General features: G+C 35.3%; 1 protein-coding gene across 5 annotated transcripts in view; it reads right to left on the bottom strand.

Moving 5' to 3' along the window:
- The window catches only part of EMSY (EMSY transcriptional repressor, BRCA2 interacting), a 142,243-nt gene that overhangs the window by 29,218 nt on the left and 90,426 nt on the right, over positions 1–22,599 (bottom strand). For all 5 annotated transcript variants that reach the window (XM_077867106.1, XM_077867108.1, XM_077867107.1 and 2 more), the window contains 3 exons: positions 21,160–21,414; positions 7,069–7,218; positions 4,332–4,502 (listed from right to left, as the gene is read on the bottom strand). In XM_077867106.1, the coding sequence (XP_077723232.1) occupies positions 4,332–4,502; positions 7,069–7,218; positions 21,160–21,414 (576 nt within the window). The remainder of the gene's footprint in view (positions 1–4,331; positions 4,503–7,068; positions 7,219–21,159; positions 21,415–22,599) is intronic.

The following is a 22,599-nucleotide window of genomic DNA, read 5'->3' as shown; positions in this document are numbered from 1 at the left end:
AAATATAAAATATAAAAATAAATAAAATGAATATTAAAAAAAATAAAAATGTAAGGTCTTCCTCTACACTTTCACAGTAGTCAGTCTATAGTTCTCATGCTACAATAGAATGTATAGAAGTTCATTTGTTTAGCCTTCTTTTTTAAGATTTTATTTATTTATTCACAAGAGACAGGGAGACCAAGAGAGGCAGAGACACAGAGGGAGGAGCAGGCTCCTGCAGGAAGCCTGACATGGGACTCGATCCTGGGTCTCCAGGATCACGCCCTGGGCTGAAGGTGGCGCTAAACCGCTGAGCCACCTGGGCTGCCCTGTTTGGCATTCTTTAGGACAGAGAATGCACCCATGTACATCCATATGTATCATAGCACCCAGCCGAAAATCTGGCTCATAGGATATCAGAGATCATACTGTATATACAATCTTCAATTATAAAGAGTTAAAACACAATGGATGGAAATTAACTATCACATTTGGATCATGGCCTATGATACTGGATGCATTCCAGGGATTTCTATTTAAGATTCCTGTAAAAATTGAGCATTTATGGTAGGATGGCTTATAGAAACTAATTTATTGGCCCAGATTGTACTATTCAGAGATTTTTTTTATATCACCCTAAAAATTTGGTCTCTTGGGTAATGTTTTATGTTCCTTTGCTCAAAGAATGAGCAAATGAATGAATGAATGGAAAAGACAGATAAACACTAGTGCCTTACCTGAACACTGCACTAAGAATCAAGAAAATCGGGAAGCCTGGGTGGCTCAGTGGTTGAGCACCTGCCTTTGGCCCAGGGCATGATCCTGGAGTCCCAGGATCGAGTCCCACATGGAGCTCTCTGCATGGAGCCTGTTCTCTCTCTATGTCTCTGCTTCTCTCTCTTTGTGTCTCTCATGAATAAATAAATACAATCTTAAAAAAAAAAATCAAAATCAAATCTTGCCACTGTCACATGTTCTCATAATGCCCTTAGAGTGAAGATACTAAGTTCATCTCTGAAGGATCCAATCTTCTGCACATAATAGGCATGGTTCCTTAACCAACCCTCAATAAAGATCACAAAAACCTTACGTATCTGATATGTTTCTCTCTATATACACATATAAGTAAATATCTGATGCTAAAGAGTTAAATAACTGTAAAAATGGTCATAATCCCATTTAGTTGCTTACCCTTTTTTAAAAAAAGATTTTATTTATACATGAGAGACATAGAAAGAGAGGCAGAGATATAGGCAGAGGGAGAAGCAGGCTCCTCGCAGGGAGCCTGATGCGAGACTCGATCCCCTGTCCCATGCCCTGAGCCAAAAGGCAGATGCCCCACCGCTGAGTCACCCAGACATCCCTAGTTGCTTATTCTAACAGGAAGAAAAACTTGACCTTTCTAGAAAGCACTTTAGAAGCATGACCTTGCTTTCTAGAGGAAAGGAAGTAAGAACTTCACATAATCATTTATGTATAATGATGTTCATTCCAAGATTATTTATAATGACAAAAAAAATTGGAAGCAGCCTAAAACATTCAACAATGAGAAAATGGCTAAATTATGGTGCACTATATAAGGAAATATTGTATAACCATTAAATGAGGGCAGAGGAGGTAATAAGATATGTTTATAAGAATAGGAAAATAATATTATTCTAAGAAAAAAGGGTAAAAGATGATTATACTGATCTCAATGCAATTTTAAAAATACACACATTTATAACCAAAAAAATGAATAGAAAAAAAGAATAACAAACATATACCCTTAAATTTTAACATGTATCTCTGGATGGTAAAAATTGTATGTTTTTATATTTTCTTTGTACCTTTTTGTAATTTCCAAATTACCCACAATGAGGGGAAAAGTATCGTTTTTCTTTTTAAATCCTATTCTTACAACTAGATGTCTGGATATCTTTTAGGAAAAGCATTTCATTTTTGTTCAAGGGATAGGGCAGTAGGTTAGGCACACTCTAGAACCTAGCATCTATTATGGATTATCCAAATTCATCCAACCTGGCCTACCAGTACACTATGAATAGATAAACAGGGACCGAAAACTGCTAATAAACTAACCTGTAATCCCACTATCATGAAATAACAAAAACATTATAAAATAAGAGAACTGTCTTTATACAGAATATTGACATGTAACATAAGGATCAGTTTAGAGCAATCAGAAATGATAGATTCCTTAAAATAAAAGTGTCAGTGAAGCAAAGGTAGACACAAAACAAGCTCCATGCAACAAATAGCATTGCTTCAACTTTGTGCCAAGTACATCCTACAGTGCCAGAAAACTTTAAGAATTCTTCTCATGTATACTCAATATACTTGAAATATGTAACTATGCAGCTAACCATGAGTTGTTTTTATTTACATACAAAGGTAGATAAAATACATGTATAGGGTATATACCTCACTACCTCTCTGCTTGTAAAGAAAATGTGCTTGCTTACTGTACTGTTCTAATCTGGTACAAAACAGCTAAATCATAAAGAAGGTCTGAAAACAGTAGCCTCATGACATCTAGACATTCCTTCAAGTTGTAAGGTTACTATGAATTCATATATAAATAAAGAAAAACCATTACGGTGATAAAAACCACATACCAATGAAGAATGGTCACTTTTTGAAAAATGTTTGAGAATGTGCTCTATACTATTAAGATACTGTCAGTAATAAATCATAATTTAAGTTTTCACTGTGTTATTTTAAAAATCCTCTTAAGCTGGGATACAAGGATTCCTCCCCTACTAAGTTCACCCTCATCAGTTTGGTAAACAGTGGATTTTCTCACTTATACTTAAAAATAGAGCCAATATTCGCAGCTTTAAATACCAGTACTATGCCCTGTTTTGTTTTGACTCCCCAAGTTATCAGCAACATATAGTGCCAGAAACTTTCATCCCTTTTCTTTCTTTTCTTTCCTTTCTTTCTCTCTTTCTTATTTTTATAGGTTTTATTTATTTATTCATGAGAGACACAGAGAGAGAGAGAGGCAGACACAGGCAGAGGGAGAAGCAGGCTCCATGCAGGGAGCCCGATGTGGGACCTGATCACGCTCTGGGCTGAAGGTGGCGCTAAACCGCTGAGCCACCCAGGGATCCCCTAATCCCTTCACTTTAAAATGTTAGAACAACTCACCTGCAGCATACAAAATATGGCTAGTCTACAAAAAACAGCAGACACTTAAAGTCCACAGGCCTTACCTGATGAGAGATTATTTACAACATTTTAATTAAAAATTAATAATGAGGGATGCCTGAGTGGCTCAGCAGTTGAGTATCTGCCTTCTGCTTAGGGTGTGATCCTAGAGTCCCAAGATCGAGTCCCACATCAGGCTCCCTGCATGGAGCCTGCTTCTTCCTCTGCCTAGGTCTCTGCCTGTCTCTGTGTCTGTTGTGAATAAATAAATAAAATCTTAAAAAAAAAAAAAAAACTAACAATGAAAAGATATACTATGTTAACATTCCACTTTGGGGTCCACAGTCCAAATACTGCAGGAATTAATGAGCAGATAAAAATCAAGTAAAGTTCCAAAATACCAATAAATATTAGCTTTCACTACTGTAATATTTATTTATTTATTTATTTATTTATTGGTTTTATTTATTCATTCATGAGAGACCCAGAGAGAGACAGAGAGAGGCAGAGACACAGGCAGAGGGAGAAGCAGGCTCCATGCAGGAAGCCCGATGTGGGACTCGATCCCGGGTCTCCAGGATCACGCCCTGGGCTGAAGGCGGCACTAAACTGCTGAGCCATCCAGCTGCCCTACAAAATATTTCTTTAAAGTAAGTAATCCATAATGGTGAAAAGAAAATAAAGATATTCAAATATTTTTATTTTTAATAAGCTAAAGTGACATTAGTAATTGAAATGATGAGATATGGTCCCTCAAACAGATTTAGATGAATAAATCCAAGTTCTTTCTTCCTCTAATTTGTGTGATCTTGGATAAGTCAATTTCATCTCTCTAAACTCAAATCTATCTGTATCTGTCAATTGGGGGTGATACCAACTATTCAGATTTAACAGTTCTGAAAGGACTAACAGGAGAATACCTTGTAAATGAAAAATCTCTATACAAATATAAATCATAGTATTTCCATTCTGATGAAAAACAACCTAATGTTCTATTTTAAAACTATCAAAAGTTTAATGTGTGAAAATTTAATACTAGAAATTTAAAAAGCTAGACTTAATCACTAAACATTAGGACTAAAAAAAAAAGCTCCGGATTTCTAAGCAGAAAACTGAGATCAAACAGAATCCTTTGAAAGTGAAATGTTTTGCCCTCTTACTGGTTATCTATAGCTTTAACATATTTCAGATATACCTACCAGAAACTATATTACTGCTAATTATCTTGCCCCCCAAGGTAGCTAATGACTTGGGTACTACGGTAATGATGCTACCACTGGTAGTTTTCACATAGGTTGCAGCTCCAGGGGTTGCAGCCATCCGACCTATGGATGGGCTCACTGTTGGCCGGGTATAGGTTGCCTGTGTGCCTATAAAAAGGGAAAAGCCAAAAGAAAAACTTGTCATTACTTATAGAAGAATGACAATTTATACAGTATAGCTATAATTCAATATAATATGCATTGCTTTAACTTGAAAATGGAATTTCAGGGTGTCAAGACATTAAGTGACAATTTACAGCCAGTTTTCAATGTACATAGCACGAACTACAGCCAAGTCAATTTGAATTAATTTTACACATAAAATTTTGTGATGTGTTGCATCAAATTACTAACCCCAAGAAAAAGTATAACTATGTTCCTTTCTTCCACTACCCTTCTTCCACTAGTTCTATGCCAAAAGAAACTTAAATTTAATCATCTTTCCTGCCAGAGCATTTTAGATATTTCTGTTATAGATTTTAAGGTCTCTGCATCTGTTTTTTGCTGTCTCAAGGCCAAACCCAATGTCAGCACTCAGCAAATAAAGTAATATTGTTTGCTTAAAATATTATAAACTTTTGCTATTTTGTACTCTGCTACTCTCTAAATATAATTCCATCTTTTAAGAGTTATTCCATCATTTTACTAGAGATTAAAGTTGAAGTTGCCAAGAGTTGCCAGGAATATTTCTTTTAGCCTAAAAAGTTCACTATTTACGTATTTCTTCAACTCTAACTGACCCGTCAGAATATTTTTCTTCATGTGTCTCAAAGGATTTTACACTCTTCCCCACTATTCCAAGGACTTTCTTCTTTTCCCACAGCAATCAAAAACTAACCAGATGAGCCTGTCGTAGTTTCCTACAAATCTGGTAACTCAGAAACACTATTTCTACACTAAGAACTACTAGCCTGGGGAAGAATGAAGATGACTAAGATAACACCTTCTTCAACAGGAACACATTTTTTCATGATAATTAGAATAGTGTGATAATTGTTTTCAACAACCCCCTCCCTGCAAAAATGCTTTTAGCAAGGTATTTAAAAATTGCTAAACACAATCACAACCCAAAAAAAGGAGGGGAAGAACATTAGGTAGAATTAATTTAAATTGGTTACCAACATATATCTGAATCCTAGTGCAAACCTAGTACAACAAAGTAATAAACATGCTACAAACATAATGTGAATCAGCTGAATTTTAACAAAAAATTTTCCACTTAAACTTTTATTTTAAAAATAGAAACACTTTTTCTAACATAGATACACAGGGACAGACACATTATTATTTTTCACTACCTTTCCCTAAGATAAAAAATCATATATAAATAACACTACACTCTTTGTATTAAATGGAAAAAAAAGTTTTGGGGGTGAGGGGAGTATGATAAATGTAATGCAAGAATAACTATTTTTGAAGTATAGGCTTTGCAGAGACAGCAAGTAGAATCCTGGTTGTCAGGGACTAGGAGAAGGTAGTAATGCAGAGTTAATGTTTAATGTATAGAATTTCAGTTTGGGAGGATGAAAAGGTTCTGAAGCCAAATGGTGATGATGGTTACAAAATAACATGAATGCACTGTCAATGAACTATACACTTAAAATGGTAAATTTCATGTTCTATTTTATCACAATTAAAACGAAAAAAAGAGAGCACAGGTCTTAGAGTCAAACAGATTGGGGTTCAAATCCCAGATCTTCTTTTTATTAGCTGCATGACTTTGGCAAGTTGCTTAACGGAAGTCTCTGTTTTGCAGCTAAAAGTGGAGATATTATATTAAACCCTAAGGGAGATTAAAGTGTAATGTCTGAAGAGACCTTTACATCCTAGCCAATAAATGATAGCTTTATAAACCTGAGACAGGTATCATTTTACACTATTTAGATTCTATCTCTAAATGCTAGCCCTTCTCAAAAACTCTGGTTAAGAGCTATACAAATTTAAAATAATAGTAATGGCTAATTCTAGTATTTATTAGTAATAATAGCTATTGAGCAGTCTGCTAGGGGCTTTACATACCTGATTTCCTCTAATACTTACAATAACTTTATGGTACAGGTATTGCTATCCCATTTAAATAGACAAGGGACAAGATTTACAGGGATTAGTAACCTGCTCAAGGACACAAACAGTGACACTATTTAAAATGTTCTACACTGTCACTTCCTTGGGGATAGCCTGGCTGTTCTCATTTCTGGGCAAAATGGCATCCTGTGCTTCTTTCGGTCTGAGTAATGCTTACTACACTGCGGTGTAGTACAGACTTTTAGCCTTTTAAGAGTGCAGTCTTTTTGGGCTGGGAAAGTGTTTTCAGTCTCTCAACAAATCCTGACTAAACACCTACTTCCAGACCAGCTCTACGTATATACAGTGAATAAAACAGAGACAGTCCTTTTATCATGCAGCTAATGGTCTAATAAGGTGAACTACATTAAGTCAACAAACAAGGAGTGAAGTAATTAGAAACTGTAGTATGTGCTATAAAGGAAAAGAAGACCATGACAATAATAAGAGAAAGCTAATTTTAGTTGGGGGTAAACAGGAGAGACAAGAAAGGCTCTTAAAGAACTGTCTCATTAATCTCTGTATCTCCAGTGTCAAGCACAATGTTCTTACAAAGAAATTACTCAATGAAAAATGATGAATGAATGGACTGATGCTCAAGAAAACTTACCAGTAGGAGTGGTTACTAGTTTAGTTGTCATAATTGCACCATTACTACTAACCACCATAATAGGGGAATTGCTACTGGTGGGCAGAGTTGCTGTCACTGGTTTGGGTAAGATTTTACTTGGTTGAACTTGTTGTGTGATGATTTTAACACCTTTGAAAGAAGAGAGAGAAATCTCAGTACAGATTAATTTAAAAAACATGTTCTTCATACCAACCGAAGAGGGCAGTAGTTATACATATTTACTCAATCTTGCCTAAGAAACTTTTTACTTAATGAAATGCAATTTTTATTCCTCAAATTCCTCTTTCCTAATTTCTTTCATTCAAGAATATAATTAAGGATATTACAGAAACTATTAAGCATTTATTTAAAAAATATTTTTTGTCTCTGATCACAACATATAAGAGCTTTCAAACCAAATTAGTGATGTGATTTTCTTCACATTTTTTAAAATTTTTATTTAAATGTTATAATTGTTCATTGACTTTCCAAATGTAAATTACCAATTTAAAAGAAATCTTTCTAAAAAATAAAATAAAAAATAAAATGAATCTCTCATGCTAACTACAAATTTAAGTACTAACAATTGTTAACTGAGGAAGGAAATTTTTGCTAATACTTTTCCACCACTAACTTCATTGAAATAATCCATGGGATAGAGTATATTGTCATAAACTAAAAATTATATTAATTTTTTCTATAGTGATTTAGGTGACACATTAGGAAATAAATAAATCTATTTATTTAACAACCTTAAATAACTTTAAATTTCTTATAGCCAACCAAGAAGTTAAATTATGATCTTCACCAAGGCAGAACTGGGCAAATTATTATCTCTATAACTCAGTTTTCTCATCCATAAAATAAAGATGCTATCAGTATATATGTTCTTGGGTTGTTATAAAGATTAAATAAATCAAAATTGTAAAGTGTCTAAAATATAGCAAGAATTCAACAAAATACTATTATTGCAGAGATAAAGAAACTCTGGTTATAATAAATCATAACCAGTAAAGTTGTAGAAAAAAATCTTTTTCTAGTATTACAATACTTAAAACATATAAAAAGAAGTACCCCCAAATAACCACGACAGAAAAAACTGAATGAAATCAGGAAATTACTTTGTTCAGTCCTATACAAATAAGTTGAAAATTTCGATCTAATAAATAATTTTCTAGAAAAATATTAGTTATCAAAACAGACTTTAGAAAAGACAAGAATTGCCTTAAAATAAATTTTAAAAAACTCCTCCCCCTTCACCAATAAATAGCAGGTCCAGATAGTTTCACAGAACAATTCTAAAGTCTTGTAAAAAGATAAGTTCAATGTATATAAAACCATTCTTCTTTAAAGTTCTCATCACCAGAAAAAAAAATTGTAACTGTGTGGTGATAAATGTAAACTAAACTTGTTTGGGTGATTATTTTTAATATATACATATATCAAATCATTACGTTGTACATCTAAAACTAATACAATGTTATATGTCAACTATATCTCAATTAAAAATAAAAATCATTCCAGAGATCAATTTCTGACAAGAGAGCATGAGGAACTTTGCTAATCTGCTAACCCAAATGGAACTAATAAAATGATAACTAATGAAAAGTTCTGGAAATAGTCCCAAGGACAAATGAAGAAATACCTATTCAAGAAAATGTAGAAAAATTCAGTAAGAAAGGAGAGATCTGTGATATTTAAGCCAAAACTTGTCCCTCCTTACCCACTATGAGTGAAGGCAAAGACTCCTCTCCAGACTGCTGTAGTCAAAAACACAAGGTTTCCTCTTATTCCAGCTCCTTGTTGGAGGGCTTTCTTCTGAGGAGCAGCAGGGCTTGAGCTTACCTCATCCTACCCCTAGAACATATTGCTAAGTCCCAGGCAAGTAATGTCAAGAAATGGGTATTCCCGTCTTCTGCCAAGCCCCCAACTTGTGAAACAAAGGGTATACTTTGGGCACAATGCTATCAAAAAACTGGAGTCCTGGTCACCACTGCCCTGGTTTGTGAGGTGGTGGCTCTACCACTAGCAGTAGCAAGCCAAGAGGCTATCAGGCTGCTGCCCACCCTCCCACACCCGCCTTTATTGAGTGTTCAGCTTCTAGGGCAGGGGTGTTCTTCAGAGAGAAGCTTGCCACTGACCTTATACCCAGACCTCCAGAGCTGTTTAAGAGTAGAAACAGGTAATAAAACAGATAGTTTGTACTCTCTTCCCAAAGGAACTGACTTCATTTTTAATGGAGCATGGAGAAATCCAAGCTCTCAAGAATAGTAGAGGATGAAAGGCAAATGGAAGAAGATTTATGGATTTAATGAAAAGACATTCAAGACAATGGCCAGATGGCTCACAGGAGAGAACTGAGTACAAGGAAGCTGAGAGGAATCCTCCTGTGGTGGGAACAAATATACCTCTGAAACATTCCTTCAAAGAAGACAAAATTTGGACTAGTTTGTAGAGCAACTTATATATAACAATATATAATGTCTAATATCTAAAATATCAAGGGGCGCCTGACTGGCTTAGTTGGTAGAGCATGTGACTATCAATCTTAGGATTGTGAGTTTAAGCACCATGTTGGGCATGGAGCCTACCTTAAAAAAAATAAGTAAACTAAGTAAAATATTAATACAGATATCTAAAATGTCCAATTCCAATAAAATACATGGAGGTGTGCAAAAAACAACAACAGGAAAATATGACCCATAGACGGGAAAAAAATGCAGGCAAGAGAAATTCCCTATTAGAGCAAATACATGTCAGATTTAACAACAAAATACTTCAAAGTAGCCATTATAAATATGTTCACAGAAGTACAGGAAAGCATGATTACAGAAGTAAAAGAGGTTATGACAATAAAGTTGCATCAAGTAGAGAATATTAAATAAAGCAGTAGTAATTAAAAAAAAAAAAAAGAGCCAAAGGGAAAATCTGGAGTTAAAAAGTAAAATAAATGCAATAAAAAAAATTCACTAGAAGAGCTCAAGAGTAGATTTGAGCTGGCAGGAAAAAACAAAACAACAAATGTGAAAATAGAGCAACTGAGAGTATGCAAGCTGGAAAATGTTAAGAGAAAAAGGAATGAAGGAAAATGAACAGAACCTCAGAGAAATTTGGAACACTACTTAAGTGCCCAAACACATACGTAACAGAACGACCAAAAGAACAGCATAAAAAGAGAAGAAATAGTCAAAAGAAACTGCTGAAAATGTCCTAAATTTATTGAAAAGCAGTAACTTCTACATCTAGGAAGCTCTATAAACTCCAAACAGAATAAATGCAAAGAGGGCACTTGGGTGGCTCAGTGGTTGAGCGACTGCCTTTGGCTCCAGGGTCCTGGGATCCATTCCTGCATCAGGCTCCCCAGAGGGAGCCTGTTTCTCCCTCTGCCTATGTCTCTGCCTCTCTCTGTCTCTCATGAATTAAATAAATAAAATCTTAAAAAAAAAAAAAAAAGAAGAAACACAAAGAGATCTACTGATACATCATACTAAAAATACTAAAAGTCAAAAGCAATGGAAAAAATCTTGAAAGTAACAAGAAAAAAACCAATTTATCACTTATATAAAGGAACTGCAGTAAGGTTAATAACTGACTTCTCAGCAGAAACTGTGGAGTTTAACAGGCATTAAGATAGCTATTCCAAGTGTTCAAAGGAAAAATCTGTCAACCAAGACTCCAATATCCAGCAATGCTATCTTTTAGAAATGCAGGCAAAATAAAGACTTTATCAGATTAAAAAGAAAGGAATTAAAAAAAAGAAAAAGAAAAAGAAAGGAATTTGTTGCTAGTAACAATGTGTTGCCTTACAATAGATGCTAAAGGAAATTCTATGAAAAGAAGGAACAAGGGAGAAAACAATGATGTTCACTCTTGAAAGTTATACTCAATATTTTTCTAGAGGCTCTACTGAGAAAATTAGGCAAGAAAAATATATACATGGCATCCAGACTATAACAGCAGAAATCATCTCTATTTGCAGATGACATGATCTTTTTTTTTAAATATAGAAAATCCTAAGAAATTCACCTAAAACTATCAGAACTAAAAAATGAGTTCAGCAAAGGTACAGGCTATCAAATCAACACAAAAATCAGTTGCAAAAAAATTTTTACAAATAAGTTGTAATTGTATAAATTAGCAACAATCCAAAAAATGAAATTAATAATTTCATTTACAGTAGCTTCAAAAAAATACTTAGGGGACGCCTGGGTGGCTCAGCAGTAGAGCATCTGCTTTCAGCTCAGGTTGTAATCCTGGGTCTGAGGATCAAGTCCCACATCAGGTTCCCTGTGAGGAGCCTGCTTCTCTCTCTATGTCTCTGCCCCTTTCTCTGTGTCTCTCCTGAATAAATAAATACAATTTTTTAAAAAATGATACCAAGAAATGTATCAAACAGTTTTTAAAAATACTTAGGAATAAATTTAACAAAAGAAGTGTAACATTTGGGATCCCTGGGTGGCGCAGCGGTTTGGCGCCTGCCTTTGGCCCAGGGAGTGATCCTGGAGACCCGGGATCAAATCCCACGTCGGGCTCCCAGTGCATGGAGCCTGCTTCTCCCTCTGCCTGTGTCTCTGCCTCTCTCTCTCTGTGTGACTATCATAAAATAAAATAAAATAAAATAAAGTGTAACATTTATACTCTAGAAACCACACAACACTGTTGAAACAAATTAAAGATCTAAATAAATGGGAAAATATCTCATATTCATGGATCAAAAGATTTAACATTATTAAAATGGCAATACCCCTAAACTGACCTACAGATTCAATGCAATTCCTATTGGAATCTCAGTTGACTTCTTTACAGAAATTAATAAGCTGATTCCAAAATTCATATGAAAATGAAAGGGACTCAAATAGTCAAAACAATCTTTAAAAAATAGAACAAGATAATAGTAATTACACTTCCTGGTTTCAAAACATACTACAAATCAATGGTAACCAAAACAATGTGGCATTGGCATATGGACAGACATACAAATTAATTGAATAGAACTTAGAATACAGAAACAAATCCACACATGCAGTCAACTGATTTTCAACAAGGTGCCAAGACCATTCAATGGGGGGAATAGTAGTCTTTTCAACAAATCACACCGGAACAAATGGATAGCCATATGCAAAAGAATTAAATGGGAAGTTTACTTCACATCATAACAAAATTAACTCAAAATAGATAAAAGACCTAAATTTTTAAGAGGTAAAACTATCAAACACTTAAAAAAACACATAGAGATAAATCTTTATGATTAGGGATTTGGTAAAAATATTCTTAAATATGATATCAAAAGCACAAGCAACATCAGAAAAAAATAAATTGGACATCACCAAAATTAAAAACTTTTGTAACGGGACATCATCAAGAAAGTGAAAAGACAACCAAAAGAATAGCAGGAAATATGTGCATATCATGTATTTAATAAGGGTTTAATATCTAAAACATAGAAACTAAAAAAAAATTTTACAACTCAGTGATAAAAAGACATCCAATTTAAAAGTAGACAAAGGATATAAATAAATATTTCTCCAAGGAGGATATAAAAAGGGCCAATAAGCACAGGAAAAGATGCTTGACATCCTTAGTTATCAGAGAAATGCAAATCAAAACCATAATGAAATACCATTTCACACAAATGAGGAGGGCTAGAATCAAAAAGTCAGAGAGTAACAAACGTTAGAAAGAATGCAGAGAAATTAGAACCCCATACACTAATGGAGATGTAAAATGGTACCATCATTTTGGAAAACAGTCTAGTAGTTTCTCAAACAATTATACATAGTTACCATACAACTGAGCAATTCCACTCCAAAGTATATATACAAGAGAACTGAATACCTAAAACTTACACATGAATGCTTTCCACAAAATATACTCATAAAAGCCAACAGGTAGAAAAAACCCAAATGTAGATCAATGAACAAATGTATGAACGAAATGTGAAATATTATTTGGCCATAAAAAGGAATGAAGTACTAATACATGTATGAATTTTGAAAACATTGTTAAGTGAAAGAAACCAGTCACAAAAGACCACATATTATATGAGACCATTCATATGAAAATCCAGAATATAGAAATCCAGAGACAAAAAGTAGATCAGTGGTTGCCTAGGGCTAGAGAGGCTGTCACAGGGTATAGAGAATGAGAATTAAAGGTCTCAGGGTTACTTTTCGAAGTGGTGAAATGTTCTAAAATCAACTGTGGTTGAAGGTCACACATATCTGTGAATATACGAAACTCTACTGTACTATATACACTTTGTATGGGTTATGTGAATGGTATGTAAATTATATCTCAATAAAGCTTTTTTAAAAAAAAATTCCAAGTATCTTAAAAGAAGAAAACATTACAATTCTTTATTGAAAGCACATATAATATTAAACTAAAGCTTGACAAAGACTGTACACAAAAAATTACAAATCAATTTCTCAAGACTTTCAATTCATTATCAATACCTCATACTGGGATAAACTGCAAAATATTTAAATGTAAAAAATGTGAATTGTGACTAAAAATCTAGAAGCATTAAAGACTACACTGATAAATTCAACTATATAGCGATAAAAAAATCAACATATTATAAGTCCCCGTAAATAAAGTCAACAACAAACAAACTGGGAAGAAAATCTCTGCAAATCATGAGATTTGCACAAAGGGCTTGCCAATTATCCTGATATAATAAAATTCTCGGGATGCCTGGGTGTCTCAGTGGTTGAACGTCTGCCTTCCGCTCAGGTCATGATCCCTGGGTTTCTGGGATCAAGTCCCGCATCAGGCTCCCCACAAGGAGCCTACTTCTCCCTCTGCTTATGTCTCTGCATTTCTCTCTGTATCTCTCATGAGTAAACAAATAAAATCTTTTTAAAAAAATTAAATAAATAAAATAAAATTCTCAGAAACTGATGAGAAAAATATCACAGTAGAAATATGGACGATGAATAAAACTGAACACAAAAAATGAAATACAAGGGTTCTGAAACATATAATAGTTGTTCAAACTCATTTCATATGAAATGAAATGAAATGAAAATAAAACATGGAGAAAAGACAAAAATTAACCACTGGGACTTCATGAAGATAAAAAGCTTTTGCACAGCAACGGAAACAGTTGACAAAACCAAAAGCAACCTACAGAATGGGAGAAGATATCTGCAAATGACGCATCAGATAAAGGGCTAGTATCCTAAATCTATAAAGAATTTATCAAATTGAAACCCAAAGAACAAATAATCCAATCAAGAAATGGGCGGAAGACATGAAGAGACATTTCTCCAAAGACATACAAATGGCCAACAGACACATGAAAAAATGCTCCACATCACTTAGCATCAGGGAAATACTATCAAAACCACAATGAGATACTACCTCACACTACCTCAGAATGGCTAAAATGAACAAGTCAGGAAATGACAGATGTTGGCAAGGATGTGGAGAAAAGGGAACCCTCTAGTGCTGTTGGTAGGAATGCAAACTGGTACAGCCACTATGGAAACCAGTATGGAGGTTCCTCAAAAAGTTGAAAATAGAGCTACCCTATGACCCAGCAATTGCACTACTAGGGATTAACCCAAAGATACAAATGTAGTGATTCAAAGGGACACCTGTACCCCAATATTTATAGCAGCAATGTCCACAATAGCCAAACTATGGAAAGAGCCCAGATGTTCACTGAGAGATAAATGGATAAAGATGTGGTGTATGTGTGTGTGTGTGTATAGATATATATACAGATACAGATATATAGATATGGAATACTACTCAGCCATCAAGAATAAAATGAAGTCTTGCCATTTGCAATGATGTGGATGGAACTAGAGGGTATTATGCCAAATGAAATTAAGTCAATCACAGAAAGACAATTATCATATGATCTCACTCATCTGTGAATTTAAGAAACAAAACAGAGGCACATAGGGGAAAAGAGGAAAATTAAACAAGACAAAATCAGAGAGGGAGGGCAGCCCTGGTGGCTCAGTGGTTTAGCGCTGCCTTCAGCCCAGGGCGTGATCCTGGAGACCCAGGATCGAATTCCATGTCGGGCTCCCTGCATGGAGTCTGTGTCTCCCTCTGCCTCTCTCTCTCTCTTTCTCCGTGTGTGTCTCTCATAAATAAATAAAATATTTTTTAAAAAATCAGAGAGGGAGAGAAACTATAAGAGACTCTTAATCATAGGAAACAAACTGAGGGTTGCTGGAGGGGAAAGAGGTAGGGGAATGAGATAACAATGTGATGGACATTAAGGAGGGCATGTGATGTAATGAGCACTGGGTATTATATGCAACTGATGATTCAGTGACCTCTACCTCCGAAACCAATAATATAGTATATGTTAATTAATTGAATTTAAATTTTTTTAATTAAAAAAAATTTTTTTTAATTTATTTATTCATGAGAGACAGAGAGAGAGAGGCAGAGACACAGGCAGAGGGAAAAGCAGGCTCCATGCAGGAAGCCTGATGCCAGACTTGATCCCCGGACACCAGGATCCCGCCCTGGGCCGAAGGCAGGCACTAAACTGCTGAGCCACCCAGGCTGCCCGAATTTAAATGCTTTCTAAAAAAGAAAAACTGATAAACAAGACTGAATCAAAATCTACTGTGAGAGAAAAACCTAGAGCTATTATTGGGATTTTATTAATAACATATTCCTCCTATAACTATGATGGCTAGAGTTCTTAAAGTAGTCATGAAACGAGACTCTACAACTGAGGAACTTAAGATGTATGGGAATAATAAGGTTAGAAAACTGAGGTTTTCAGTCAATCTAGAAAAGCTTTTATAAGTATTTTCACACAGAGTAAAAGAGAATCCAAGGATGCCTGGGTGGCTCAGCAGTTGAGCGTCTTCTTCCCTGAGTTCCTCAAGTCCCACATCAGGCTCCTACATAGAGCCTGCTTATTATTGTTATTGTTATTATTGTTATTTATTATTCATGAGTCTCTCATGACTAAATAAAACCTTAAAAAAAGAATTCAAACAACACAATGAATATATAATATCATACAGGTTTTAATAGTCATATTAGATTTTGTATAATTAACCATACCTTGCTCACTAGAAATTTTTTAGTATCTCCCACCCCTGCTGTTCAAGAGATGATTAAAAATTCATTTTTGGGATAAGACAAGCATTACCCTAATAACAAAACTGTAAAGATATCAGAAAAAAAAAAACTACTATAGGCCAATATTTCTAATGAACACAGATGCAAAAATCTTCAACGACATACTAGCAAACTGAATCCAATAACATATTAACAAAATCATTCACCACCATCCAAGCATGATTTGCTCCTGGTTTGCAAGGGTGATTCAACAGTTGTAAATCAACGTGATACATCACATGAATAAGAGAAAGAAGAACCATATAATCATTTCAGTAGATGCAGAAAAAGCATTTAAGTACAACAATCATTCATGATAAAAGCCTTCAACAAAGTACATTTAGAGGGAACATACCTCAATATAATAAAGGCCATCTATGAAAAACCCACAGAAAAGATCATTCTCAATGGGGAAAATCTGAGAGCTTTCCCACTAAGTTCAGGAACAAGACAAGGATGTCTACCCTCACCACTTTTATCACTGGAAGTCCTAGCCACAGCAATCAGAGAACAAAAAGAAAAAAAGGCATCTAAATTGGTAAGGAAGAAGTCAAACTTTAACTATTGGCAGATGACATGACACTATATAGTAAACCTGGAAGACTAAAAAAAAAAACCTGCTAGAACTAATAAATAAAGTCAGTAAATTCACAAGATACAAAATCAATGTACAGAAATCTGTTGCATTTCTATACACCAATAATGAACCTGCAAAAAAGAAATTAAGAAAACAATCCCATTTATAGTTGCCCCCAAAGCAATGAGGAATAAAACCAAAGAGGTAAAAGAGCTGTATTTTGAAAGCTGTACTCTGAATACAGTAAAACGCTAATCAAAGAAATTGAAGATGACACAAAGAAATGGGAAGATATTCTATGTTCATGGATTGAAAGAAAAAATATTGTTAAAACGTCTATACTACCCAAAGTATTCTACACAATTAATGCAATCCCTAGCAAAATACCACTAGCATTTTCCACAGTGTTAGAACTCTTAAAATTGGTATGGAATCAAAAGGCCCCAAATAGCCAAAGCAATCTTGAAAAAGAAAAGCAAAGCTGGAGGCATTACAATTCCAGACTTCAAGTTATTTTTTTTAAAGATTTATTTATTTATTTATGATAGACACACAGAGAGAGAGAGAGAGAGAGAGAGAGAGAGGCAGAGACACAGGCAGAGGGAGAAGCAGGCCCCATGCCGGGAGCCCGACGCGGGACTCGATCCTGGGACTCCAGGATCACGCCCTGGGCCAAAGGCAAGCACCAAACCGCTGAGCTACCCAGGGATCCCCCAGACTTCAAGTTATATCACAAAGCTATAGTTATCAAAGCAGTATGGAACTGGCATAAAAACAGACATGTAAATCAATGGAACAGAACAAAAAAATCCAAAAATAAACTCACAATTAGTTGGTTAATTAACCTTTGACAACACAGGAAAGAATATCCTATGGGAAAAACTCTCTTGAAAAAATGGTATTGGGAAAACTGGACATTAACATGCAAAAGAATGAAACTGGACTACTTTGGGGCAACTGGGTGGCTCAGTTGGTTTACCATCTACCTTCAGCTCAGGTCATGATTCCAGAGTTCTGAGACGGAGCCCCATGTCAGGCCCCCTGCTCAGTGGGGAACCTGCTTCTCCCTCTGTCCCTCTGCTTATGCTCTGTCTCTCACTGGCTCTATCTCAAATAAATAAAATCTTAAAAAAAAAAAAAAGAGAGACGGCAGCCCAGGTAGCTCAGCGGTTTAGTGCCGCCTTTGGCCCAGGGCCTGATTCTGGAGATCCAGGATCGAGTCCCATGTCGAGCTCCCTGCATGGAGCCTGCTCCTCCCTCTGCCTGTGTCTCTGCGTCTCTCTCTCTGTCTCTCATGAATGAATGAATAAAATCTTTAAAAAAAGAAAAAAAAAAGAGGGAGGGAGAGAGAGAGGGAGAGGGAGAGAAGGAGAGAAACTGGATCATTTTCTATACACAAAAATAAATTCAAATGGATTACAAACCTAAATGTGAGACCTGAAACTATAAAAATCCTAGAAGGGAAAACAGTAACTTTTCTGACATTGCCTCTAGCAACTTTTTTCCAGACATGTCTTCTGAGGCAAAGGAAACAATAAGCAAAAATAAACTTGGGAATTACGTCAAAAGAAAAAGCTTCTAAATAGTGAAGGAAACATCAATAAAACTAAAAGGCAACCTACGGAATGGGAGAAGATATTTGCAAATGACATATCTGATAAAGGGTTAATATCCAAATTATATAAAGAACTTATAAAACTCAACACCCAAAAAACAAATAATCCAATTTAAAAAATGGGCAGAAGACATGAACAAATACTCCTCCAAAGATGACATCCAGATGGCCAACAGGCATATGAAAAGATGCTCATCATCACCTATCCTCAAGGAAATGCAAATCCAAACTACAATGAGATATCACCTCACACCTGTCAGAATGGCTAACATCAAAACCACAAGAAACAACAGGTGTTGGCAAGAATGTGAAGAAAAAGGAAGCCTCATGCACTGTTGGTGGCAATGCAAACTGGTGCAACCACCATGGAAGACAGTATGGAGGTTACAAGGATTCTCAAAAAGTTAAAAACAGAACTACCCTATGATGCAACAATCTCGACTGATTTGAAGTGATAAAGGTACCCCTGGTGTTTACTGCAGCATTATTTTCAATAGCTAAACTATGGAAGCAGCCAAGGTGTCTATAGATAGATGAATGAATAAGGAAGATGTGATACACACACACACACATACACACGAATATTATTTGGCCATAATGAAAGATGAAATCTTGTCATTTAGAACAACATGAAGGGAGCTAGAGAATATAATGCTAAACAAAGTCAGTTGGAGAAAGACAAATACTGTAGGTTCACTGAAATGTGGAAATTTAAGAAACAAAACAAATAAGCAAAGGGAAAAAGAGAGAGAGAGAGAGAGAGAAACTAAGAAACAGACTCTTAAGGATGCCTGGGTGGCTCCCAGTTGGGTGCCTGCCTTTGGCTCAGGTCATGAAACCAGAATCCGGGATTGAGTCCCGCATTGGGCTCTCTTCAAAGAGCCTGCTTCTCCCTCTGCCTATGTCTCTGCTTCTCTCTTTCAGTCTGTGTCTCTCATGAATAAATAAATAAATCTTTAAATTAAAAAAAAAAAGAAAAAAAGAAAAAGAAACAGACTCTTAACTACAGAGAACAAACTGATGGTTACCAGAGGGGAGGGGGATGGGGAGATGGGTTAAACAGGTAATGGTGATTAAGGAGTGTACTTGTGATGAGCTACCCAGTGATACAAGGGAATTATAGAATCACTGTATTATACACCTGAAACTAATATAACACTGTATGTTAAGTAACAAGTTAAAATAAAAACCGCAAAAATGGGGCAGCCCGGGTGGCTCAGCAGTTTAGCGCCGCCTTGAGCCCAGGGCGTGATCCTGGAGACCCGGGATCAAGTCCCATGTCGGGCTCCCTGCATGGAGCCTGCTTCTCCCTCTGCCTGTGTCTCTGCCTCTCTCTCTGTGTCTCTCATGAATAAATAAAATCTTAAAAAAAAAAAAAAAAAAAACTGCAAGAAAGAAAGAAATCCTGGCATTTCCAGTAACATGGATGGACCTTGAGGGCTTTCTGTTAAGTGAAATAAGTAAGACAGACAAAGACACATACTGTATAATCTCACTTACATGTAGAATCTAAAAAAACAAATAAAAAAAGGATTCACAAATACAAAGAATATTGGTAGCTGTGAGAGGCCGAGGGTGGAGGACTGGCCAAAATGGGTAAAGGTGGTCAAAAGGTATAACATTCCAGCTACAAAACGAATAAATCTTGAGAACGTAACACACCAGTATGGTGACTATAGTTAACAATACTATATCAGAAAGTGGCTTACAGAATAAATCTTAAATATTCTCATTATAAGAAAAAAAAAGTGTGACTATGTGTGATACTGGATGTTAACTAAGCTTACTGTAATCATTTTGAAATATATAAATAAATCATTATGTTGTACATCTATAAGTAATACAATGTTATATGTCAATCGTTTCTCAAAAACTAAATAAAATGTTTCTATCAAAAAACAAAACCAAACAAAGCTGAAAATATCACCATCTTCCAAATGCTTCTTTTATCACCAATAAAAGTTCATATTCATTGAAGGAAGAAAAAATCCATTTTTATTTCTTAAAGATATTAAGTATATTAAGAGTCTTTTAAATTACCTTGTGTTTGAAACCCCATCCTACCTGCTTTTCTATTCAATACTTTTATGAATAGCTTCCACTGAGTGTCCTGCTTCCTCAGAAGCTGAAGATGACTTTTTTTAAAGATTATGTTTATTTATTTATTTGACAGAGAGAAGGTGAGAGAGAGAGCAAGTGCATAAAGCAGAAGGAACTGCAGAGAGAGAGAAAGAAGCAGGCTGCCCGCTGAGCAGGAAGCCCAAAGTGGGGCTTGGTCCCAGGACCACAGGATCATGACCTGATGATGGCAGACACTGAACCAACTGAGCCACTCAGATGTTTTCAATAAACTTCTAAATTGTTATTCCACAAACTCCATCATTGTATACAGTGTCCTATAATCTTAGCACCTCTGCCCATACAGTTTTATGCCAAGTTCATAATATAGCATTCTAACACAAAACTCTCCAGAATAATTTTTCAACCACCTACTTTCTATAACCCCAATCTGTCCAGAGTATAATTCTAAAACCTGTGTTTGCTTCCTTAGCTTCCTTATCTCCCTGGAGGATTCACTAAAAATAACTGCTCCTGCTGAGCAAATTGCTTTTTTCTCTCATTTCTATTCCAAAATTCCAGTTCTTTCTATATACGTATGTCCAACAGGAGGCTCTCAAAATATATTTTGGAATTGAAACTCTGTTGCTTGAGGAAACTGTATATCCATATATACTCACAGTCTTCAGAGAAGTAGTGAATGGGAAAGAATTACATCTTGTAAACATTTTCCAGTTACCTGACTCCTGTTTGATTTGAATAGTAGGCTTGATACCAGGTGGCAAAGGAGATTGCTGAGGCTGTTGCTGATGAGATACTGGAGCAGGCTGAGCCACCTGTTGCTGGGTCTGTTGCTGCACTTGATGTAACTGCTGTTTAGGAGACTGTTGATGCTGCTTAGGAAACTGTGCAAGAATCTGAGTTGGGGCACCCACTAAACTTTTAGGAGAAGGAAGTCTGGTTGATGCCATTTTGATCGCTGATGTAGATACTCCTGCAGAAGAGTAAGAGGAAAAGAATTTATTTAATAGTAAAGCATACTTTAACGCTACTTCTTATAGATGATGATAAAGACTAGGTAAATCAATAGAACCAATGATTGAGCACCTGTTAAATGTCATATATAATATGTGGTGTTTTTTTAAAAAAAATAATATGTGGTATTTTATATATCTGATATACAGTCCTCAAACTTTGCAAAGGAGGCATGATTGCTTTCATACTCAAAAAAATTGATTTTCCCTTGGAAAACAGAGGGAAGAGATAAAATATCAGGAAGGATATGTCTCTCAATGAATTTCCTGTTAGGAATTATAGGTTTAATGTGAATAATGTAAGAACAAAGCACACTAAATTTTGAATCTTATTTGGAAATCCATTTTTTAAAATATTACTTTTCAGGTTCCAAGAAGTCAATTTAAACAAGGCATGAGAAAATATTTCACATTGAAACATTCATCTTTTGAACTATTCAGCATGGCAAAATAATTTTTTTAGATTTCATTTCTAATGATCTATAACTTAAAGTCATTTCTTGAGAACACTAACTGGGTCATTAAGTAATCCGTGGAAAATTACAAGTGGGCATACTCAATACATCTACAGCAAAACAATTCTGATGACATAAGGTATTAAGACATTGCTTCTCAGGGCAATGCTAATACTAGCACTAGGTAAGGAGTACCAGTAACTTCCACTAAAGATGAATGAATTTGAGAGAAATTCTTCCCTCTCCCAGATATTTTATTGGTAATTTTCTTATAATTCTTCAACAACACAAACTATTTATCTGTAAATGATTTAATTTTCCTAACAACCTGAAATGTAACTCATCAACTTTTTGAGCCACTGCCAAAATGAGACTTATAAATTAATAGCCTGTTAAATTCTTAGGCTATTTCACACCTTCTACTTCCACACCCCCATTATGACAATTACATTGTACTATAGAAAAAATTTTATTTTATTATTTTTTAACAAAAAATTTTAAGTATCACATTCCTACATAAAATGTTTCTGGAGAATTATAAACACGGAAAAGAAACTTTAAGAATTCATTTGATGCCCAGGGCCTCAGTGCCTTCACCTGTTGAATTCTCCATGCCCTAAAGATTCTCTCACCTCACCCAACCCTACCCCTCTGCAAATACTCGTATTTTAGTGACATGTGTGTGTTATA

Source organism: Canis aureus, chromosome 23 (assembly GCF_053574225.1).
Source record: "Canis aureus isolate CA01 chromosome 23, VMU_Caureus_v.1.0, whole genome shotgun sequence".
Classification (NCBI taxonomy): Eukaryota; Metazoa; Chordata; class Mammalia; order Carnivora; family Canidae; genus Canis; species Canis aureus.
This window is presented reverse-complemented; position numbering and strand designations above follow the sequence as displayed.